Raw genomic sequence first — 6,850 nt, forward strand, 5'->3', positions numbered from 1 at the left:
ATCTAAAACTGACTCAGTCTGCACACAATATGTAAAGTCTGACAGATGGGAGGAGGAAGGTGAAGAAGACGAGCAGCATCGGTTGATTTGGTTGAAAATAATGATGAGAAGACATATGATTTAATGGCCATGATGGAGATGAAACATTAGGGTGTGGCAGGGCAGAAGGATGCTGAACTTTATTTTTATGCCCCTATTATATTATATAGTTTAAACATAATGAAAACACTGAAATTTGAAAACGACCAATGATGAAATAATCAGAATTTATCATATTTGTGAATATCTGTGTTACAGAGATAAACCAAATAACATATGTGGAACCGAGACAGGCTGAGTTGGACCAAGTGATGATGAAAAAAATGTTTTTATAATGAGCTATAAATAAGACAAAATATTCAGATCTTGCTGAAGCCTATCAGGATCTATTTGTCTGATCTAAACTGTGAAAATATGAAAACAAATAAACTTTTGTAAAACTTAAATTAGGAAATAACCTGACGTATACGTACCTATGGTGTTACATTTGTTTTGGATTCCAGGATGTAAACATCAGCATATCAGGTTTGAATATTCAAATAGAGTCTCGGTGCTAAAACAAGAATCAACATCAGGCACTGAGCATTTCACTGAGGACGGTCTACAACCAAACATCAAGCTGTTGGATCATCTTGAATCCATACAAAGGGAGAAAATCAGATGTAAGTTTTGTCTTTGATATCATTGTATATAGATATCATATCATTAGGAAGGATTTCTGGAAGATACATTTATTATTTAACGTTTTTTTTTTTCTTTAGTGATCATCTCTATGCAAAACTGAGAGTAAATATGCAGTGGAATCTGTTTCTTCTTACTGTAATGGGTAAGATCGTATACAAATATTATTTTTGAGATTTTAGCTAAACTGATAGCGGTTTAGATAAAATAAAACAAGAAACATTTTATTCTGTTTCACATGAAACTAATGATGTAATGTGATTTAAAACAAGTTGGGTTTTGTTTTTAGCTCAGAATCATCTGATGGACTGTCAGCTCTATCAGTTTCTCTACATTAATGAGACTAAGACCTGGACTGAAGCTCAGCAGTACTGCAGAGAGAAACACACTGACCTGGTCACAGTGACTAACATGAAGGACATGAAGAGACTCATCAGTGTCTCACTAGGAGATATAAATGAAGCTTGGATTGGTCTGTATGATCAAAAAAAAGCTCAGAGATCTTGGCACTGGTCTCTGCCTGGAGTGGAGTTCAATGAAAGTGAGACAAACTGGGAAACAAGTACAAATGAGCCAAATAATTTCTCACCTGGAGGCCAAAACTGTGGGATTATATGGAAAGATGGCCATTTTTTTCTCAAGTGGGGAGATTTATCCTGTAATGAAAATAATAATTTTATCTGCTATAGTGGTGAGACAACAGTCTTGTTTTTGTCTACTTCCTCTCAATAATGTTTATTTTAAGAGTGCATGTGAAAGTGTTTTTAGCTCTGACTTGTCTATTTCACAGAAAATAATTCATCACAGAAATACCACCTGATTTATGAATCAAAGAACTGGACAGAAGCTCAGAGTTACTGCAGAGAGAAACACACAGACCTGATCAGTGGAAAGAAGGAGCTACAGGATGGAGAAGTGAACAAGGGGTTAAAATTAACTACTGCAAATTCAAATTACATATTTATCGGTCTGTTCAGTGACACCTGGATGTGGTCAGATGGAAACAATTTCTCCTTCAGACACTGGAATCTGAAGTTTAACAATCAGAAAATCAACAGTGGTCAATGTGCCATGACTGTGTTTGATGATGGAGGCAGATGGAAGAATGAGAACTGTGATGAAAGAAAACCCTTCATCTGTTATGATAGTAAGATGTCATTTTGTTTTTCCATATGCTCTGCTGAGAGGGGGAGAGAAACCAAATAAGAAAGAAACACAGAAGAATAGTTCACAATAATGACTGGAAAAAATCTACAGATGAGATGTTTGTTTTCCTTATTTCATCAGAAACTACATTGATCCTGATCACAGAAAATAAAACCTGGGAGAACGCCTTGACCTACTGCAGAGAGAACCACCATGACCTGGTCACCATCACCAACATGGATGATCAGAGATTAGTCCAGCAGGAAGCCCACTTTGCATCGACTGATTATGTCTGGATTGGACTGAGCTATGCCTGCACTCTGGATTTGTGGTTCTGGGTCAGTGATGAGGTGGTCAGCTACAACAACTCGGCCCAAAATGAACCGATGGATGACTGTGACATGTCTGGAGCCATGGAGACAAGAGGACAATATCTGTGGTTTAAAAAAAATGATACTGAGAAGTTTAACTTCATCTGTTCTAAACATCCACCAGCAGAATAAGTGATGTATTATACCACACTTATTTTCATAATCTTGTATATGAATACTGATATATGTAGAAAAGGAATTGGTTTCACATTGTGTGGATTTATGTTATGTTTTTATATTTTCATATTTGTTTTATCAAAACATACACAACTTGTTTTAAATTTGATCTAATAATATGCATCTTTATATGCTTAAGCTACCCAGATCACTCACATGTTTAACTGATTATATTAAAGCAAAAGACAATAAAGTATAACCAAAATATCTGCTGATTTATTTATTCATTAGATTTAAGATATATTTTTCCTGTCACTCCTGCTCACAATTTGGATTTCAGCTGGTTCATGTGATCAGAAGTTATTGCTGCTGCAGAAATGAAGTTACCACAAGTCTAGAAGCAATAATATGTTAATAGTTGCTTTTGAGAAATAAAACAAATTTTCAACACATCTGAAGGTTAGAATATTTGATGTATTATTATCTAAATTCTCAGCAATGACACAGATTGTGATGATGGTTTCATTAAAGAATATTTCTATTATGCAGCATATCTGCTGATGCAGCATAAAGCAGTAATGAATGTTTGTCTCTTTTGTTGAGGTTATTAATGTGGATGAAATTGATAAAAGTTTCAGTAAATATCCAGTAAAATTATTCCATTTTGCAATATTTTCAATACATTTTTGCACACTGATCTATAAAGCTCATGAAATGACCAAACTGAAGTTACAAATGTTAAAACTCAGATCTCAAAAGTAAAACAAAGACTTTCAATTTGAAATTTTGATAATTTAACAAAATAATATTAAAACTCATGAAACAGATAATCTGAAGGAAGGTTAAATAATTTCTGTCTTCTTCAAGCATCATTGAAATACACTTTTCATTTTATCAATGAAAGAAATGTACAGTTAGATTATGAGTCTTTTCAAGAATAAATGTTTTTGACATCCAGATCTGAAAGTTTTCCATTAGGCAATTTGATCTCAGAGCTTCAATATTCAAATGCTGCAGCTAAAAACAGGAACTCTGATGAGAGAAGGAAGCAGTTTGTACATCTGGATTCTCTGTAAGTCCAATGTTAGAAACTTTCACCAGGAAGAAAAAGCTAATTAGATAATGTAATGAGTTCTATTCATGAACAAACAAGGAAACTAAATGAAAAGCAGAGCAGAGCAGCCAAGGAAATATGAAAAACAGCGACTGAACAAGAAATGCTTCAAAACAGGAAATAACACAACATGTAAAATAATAATCAATGAAGTTATTTAACAGTCTTGCAATCTTAAATTGTGAAATTATAGGTAATAAGTTAAGCAGGTAGAGTGAATGGCTGAATTCATTCCTTCTGGTAATTTGAGATCAAGCTGAGTGAGAATCAGATCCAGGAGGGAAACCCAGACATAACTCTGGGTTTTTGATATCAACAGGATAACAAAAGTTTTGTAAGCTGGTTATAAGTGATGAGGCGGAGCGGCTCATCCACCTGGATCTGAACTCTGTCAACAACTTCTTTGCTAAATAAATAAATATGCATTTAAACAACATTTCCACAGAAGTGTAAATAATTTTGGACATAGCGTGACATGTTTTCATGAGGTTTGAATATTCTAATGTTATTCCCAAGCTCACGAAGGTCATTGTTTATCCAGGATGTACAAGTGGGAAACATTTGGGGAAATTTTCTTTACATAATCCCAGGAAGAGGATGTAACCAGATGTACATTTTTCACTGTTTTATGAGCCGACATGTTCTCATGTTCCAAGAATTCAAACTTTTAAAAGCAGGAGTTTTCAACTTCATTGTACGAACCTCATGGAAATTAATGTTTCATATCTACGTTTTTTTCAGGGTCATAAGTGAACGCAACAACAAGACATGTAATAACAGACAACCTAGAAATGAATGGGGAAATAAAAAAATGCAAAACCCCCAAAACCCAGAAGCTCAAGGAAATGGTGTCCAATAATCATAGAAAACAAGGAAAAGCTGTTAAACTCTGATTGGTCAAATCAAATTATGGGTGGACCTTACTCATGTGTTTACTTCACACTCACAACAACTTTCATACACAGAAAAAAATAAAAACATTTGTCAAGCAGTTACCATAGGAGCATATAGGGGGAAAAAAAGCCTCATCAGCACAAACATATAAAGGAAAATAACAGGAAATCAGTGGATCATCTGTTTATTTTCTAAGGTAAGAGGATTTGCATAAATTATCTGGCTAAAAACTTAATTAAAAGTAAATCCAATTTTATTTCCTCTCAAAAATGAGTATTTAGTGACTTCATAATATCTATGTAAATATCAGAAAGTGTGTATTATATGTTTTGATAAACTCCAATAGGTTTCTCACTAAACTGTTATTATTGACTGTTATGATTCCATTACCTTCTTAAATTAATATTAATATTAACATTGACATTGATAATAATATGTCTGTATAATACCTCTTATTCATTTTCGATTGTAAAAGCCTGTTTCTATAATTGTGTAGCAATGGATTTAAATACAGTTTTATATGTTTTTAACAAAATTTTACATTTTTGAAACTGAGACAAGTATTAAACCTTCCTGGAAACCACAACTCTGTGTTTTTATAGGTTTTTATCCTATGAAATCCTCAAAAGTATTAATACTAATGGCAGATTAAAGTCTGAATTATTATTAATGAACTTAGCTCACTGTATCCATCTTCAAACAGCTGAATCAGGGACGGCTGCACTGAAAGACATCAGATTTGGAAAAGCAGAATGGGATGGAACTGAATGACCATGTTTATGTTTAAGATATAAACTTCCTGGAGGGTAATATTTCAACACCATCTGTGTTTTTGTCTGAATTAGACGTGAATACAGTAACAGGGACTTAGATACAGACAACCTGGAACTTTATGGGGAATTTAAGTTCCCAAAAATCAAATGACTGGAACAATATGCATGTCAAAGTCATGTCACAAACGTATTGGTCAAAACAAAATAGTGGCGAATCTCACATGGAAGAATCTTTCTGCCATAATCCAAGAGCACACATTTTCATTTTGAAAGCAGTACTTCATGTCTTTTTTTCTAAAAACTTGTAACGCTTCTACTCCAAATTTCCCCTCGCGGTCACATTTGCTCTCTGCTCGCTTTTGAAAACGCCTTTAGGCACAGTCGCCTGGCAACCTCTCAACCAGTAGAATGAAAGTGTACTGGGTGCATTTGGTTCCTTCTAGCGGGTTGCCTCTGTGGCTGCTATCGATAGCAACCTGCACCACCCACTGGATGTGGGGAGCTGATTGGGTGAACAAATTCCTGCCTAATATCAGAAGGCTGTTAGTGACCAGTAACTCACTGCTGGCGGATGTTTAGTGTAACACGAAGCAGGAAGCTGTAGCCGTTATTTCTCCCTTCATCCAGTGGGTGGCGCAGGTTCAAACAGTATTAAAAGTTTTGAGAACAAAAGACATGAAATCCTGCTTCCAGACTGAACATTTGTGCTCTTGGATTATAGCAGGAAAATTCCCCCATAGACTCACTTCACACCACAACTTTCACTCAATAAAAAAGCTAACATGAATCACAAACCATTAACACAGGAATATCTAACTAAAATAACTATTTAACAGTTCAGTGATATGAAGAAAATGACTCAGAAAAATCTGAAGTTTACACAATAAGGATGACAATTGATCAGTGAACCCCAGGGATTTTCTGTTTTTACATAGAAATAATAAATTTCACTTTAGTCCAGTCAGAGTTTGGACTTGAATATCATAGAATTTGTGTGGCAAATTTAAGATTTGATAGCAAGGATCCCTTCCAACCAAGTTCATCAGCAAAGGACATTTGTCTGATTAACACAAGAAACATTAAAATTTGGATTTTCTGTAGTTGAAGTCATAAAATTTTCATTTAGGAGATCGTCCTGTAAGGAACAGTTTTAGACAAAAATCTACAGTTGTTGAATATATGACAGTTAATTCATTAAGTAAACTACAGCTCTGAATTAAAAAAAAATAATCACAATATAAATCAAAATGTAACAGAATGTTCAAGAAAAGGTCCTTGAAGGGCACAACTTATCTATTTGGAGAGTTTTTTTAAATCTTCAATTAGTTTTTAAAAAAAATATGCCAATTCTCTTGTTTACTTTAGATTTTTATTTCCAACGGAGCAAAACTCGTCCATCTGACAGACCAGATGTTGCTCGTCTTTTCAGGTAAGAGGTTAATTAACATAAACAATATGGTTAAAATATTTAGCAAAAGTAATTTAAACTAACAAACTAAGCTTTGAATATCTATAACATAATTATTGTTAAGTTGGTAGCTTACTGTGTCTTTTTGTCATTTAAAGTGTTGGAATGTGTTTAGGTCAATGTTGTATGATGGACTGTCAGCTCTATCAGTTTCACTACATTAATGAGAATAAGACCTGGACTGAAGCTCAGCAGTACTGCAGAGAGAAACACACTGACCTGGTCACAGTGACTAACATGAAGGACA

The 6,850-nt window shown here is 34.3% G+C and overlaps 1 protein-coding gene and 1 long non-coding RNA gene across 2 annotated transcripts in view; one reads left to right on the plus strand and one right to left on the minus strand.

The window, feature by feature from the left end:
- The first annotated feature begins 628 nt into the window (after positions 1 to 628).
- LOC103129301 (C-type mannose receptor 2-like) overlaps positions 629 to 6,850 on the plus strand; it is a 13,976-nt gene continuing 7,754 nt past the window's right edge. Inside the window, exons 1-4 of the mRNA XM_016664958.1 lie at positions 629 to 701; positions 801 to 865; positions 1,010 to 1,411; positions 1,511 to 1,867. Of these exons, the coding sequence (XP_016520444.1) occupies positions 832 to 865; positions 1,010 to 1,411; positions 1,511 to 1,867 (793 nt within the window). The 5' untranslated portion in view covers positions 629 to 701; positions 801 to 831. The remainder of the gene's footprint in view (positions 702 to 800; positions 866 to 1,009; positions 1,412 to 1,510; positions 1,868 to 6,850) is intronic.
- On the minus strand, positions 1,172 to 5,871 carry LOC107834155 (uncharacterized). Its single transcript, XR_001659942.1, has 3 exons — positions 5,783 to 5,871; positions 3,074 to 3,077; positions 1,172 to 1,183 (listed from the first exon to the last, which is right to left on the minus strand). It is a non-coding gene; the product is annotated as an uncharacterized LOC107834155 (long non-coding RNA).

The sequence above is a fragment of the Poecilia formosa genome, unplaced genomic scaffold, assembly GCF_000485575.1.
Source record: "Poecilia formosa unplaced genomic scaffold, Poecilia_formosa-5.1.2 Scaffold533, whole genome shotgun sequence".
In the NCBI taxonomy this organism is placed as follows: domain Eukaryota; kingdom Metazoa; phylum Chordata; class Actinopteri; order Cyprinodontiformes; family Poeciliidae; genus Poecilia; species Poecilia formosa.